General features: G+C 47.4%; 1 protein-coding gene across 1 annotated transcript; it reads left to right on the top strand.

Moving 5' to 3' along the window:
* The first annotated feature begins 486 nt into the window (after positions 1 to 486).
* Positions 487 to 1095, top strand: LOC148018714 (uncharacterized). The gene is made up of 2 exons (XM_087701231.1): positions 487 to 615; positions 839 to 1095. The coding sequence occupies exons 1-2, from the start codon at positions 507 to 509 to the stop codon at positions 1093 to 1095; spliced, it is 366 nt and encodes a 121-aa protein (XP_087557357.1). The 5' UTR covers positions 487 to 506.
* Positions 1096 to 1379: the final 284 nt, after the last annotated feature.

Below are 1379 nucleotides of genomic sequence, written 5' to 3'. Positions count from 1 at the left end.
AGCCCAATGAGAGTAGAATATAATGGTCCTATCTATCCTGTTTGTGAAGAAAGCTGAATTAGTTTACTATGCTAGGCTATGCATTCTGTCTTAGCTTGTTTAGTTTCGAGGGTGTTTGAAACACTAGATGGGATCACCCCCATGCCGCATTCCCCCTTACTAGTCTTTGAGGAGGGTGAGTTAACCACAAGTGGAAGAGAATAGAATTCCCGAATCCCCACACAGTCAACATCATGAACTGACGGTACAGGCTTATAGCTTCTCCTACACACAGATTTCCATGAAAAACAAAACATGGTAATGCGTACGCGAGGCTACAAACACGAGTAGGGTGGAGAATCGAGGCGGCACACGGATCGAGACTCGAGTAGGGCGCAGGTAGACGCGGTTCGAGAGCATGCGGCTACTATATATGCACCTGAGCTGTGAAGTTATCGTTGTACCTGCGGTGTTTAGCGATCTTTGCATAGTCGACTTGTGGAAGCAAGAAATCACTGCGAGCCATCATGTCGACCATTACTCTCATCCCTACCATTACCCTCGCGATGATCCTGCTACATGTTGTGGCTGGCGGGCGTAGTACAGCCGATGCGAAGCTTTTCAGGGACGCCAAAGGTCTCTCTCTCTCTCTCTCGATTTTGCGCTCGCCTGTATGTACTCTTTATCAGTAGTGTTGGTGTCACCGAAAGCATATGTAATTACACTCATCGTTCAATTTGCTGTCTTCTGTTAATCGCGTTATGGCACTGTAATAGGCTGCATGCTTGGGCAAATAATCGTGACTCATCTAGCACTTATTAAGTCTGCGCTTCCATTCCCTTCTTGTGTGTTGTTACAGCGGCCGACGTGGTGGATGAGATGCAGATTAAGCAGCTGGAGGTGACGGCGGACAAGGTGCACTGCCAATGCCCTTTGTTCAAGGACTCTTGCGAAAAGGCTCCTGCTGCGGTGCATGATGGCGTCTCAGCAGCAGCTAGTGATCCAGATCAACTAACGAAGCTACCTGCCACTCATCCATACTGCCGGTGCCCTTTGGTCAAAAAGTATTGCAACAACGTCGGCCCAGCCAGCGCGCCTGCTCCGGCCATGGTGTAAAATCTGTCAGTCTTAGATTGTTTGTTTGTTCGGTTTGGCAACGAGCTTGCAGTTGCCGTACGGAAGAGTCCCACTCGATCTGGTTGTATTGAACATCCTTCATTTCAACTGGTTTTTATTTCATGCTTTGTGATAATGGATATTCCGCCCGCTTCTCCATCGTGTCTTGGTCTTCCTTCTAAACTCTAATTGTGTGAATGTCAACGTAATTCTCCAAGTCATGGACATGGTTTCGTGAAAGAGTACGAGGAGCATTTTATTTTGGTTTAGAGTCCACTTTCTTA

This window comes from Lygodium microphyllum, chromosome 20 (assembly GCF_053477565.2).
Source record: "Lygodium microphyllum isolate KBCC chromosome 20, Lygodium_microphyllum_v1.1.10, whole genome shotgun sequence".
NCBI lineage: Eukaryota > Viridiplantae > Streptophyta > Polypodiopsida > Schizaeales > Lygodiaceae > Lygodium > Lygodium microphyllum.
Note: the sequence above shows the minus strand (reverse complement) of the source record. Positions and strands in the feature narration are given on the sequence as shown.

Excerpts from the sequence above, each read along its gene's own strand:
- LOC148018714 (XM_087701231.1), top strand. The coding sequence starts at position 507 with ATGTCGACCATTACTCTCATCCCTACCATTACCCTCGCGATGATCCTG. Across the intron at positions 616-838 it reads GCTTTTCAGGGACGCCAAAG|CGGCCGACGTGGTGGATGAG; the intron begins GTCTCTCTCTCT and ends GTGTTGTTACAG.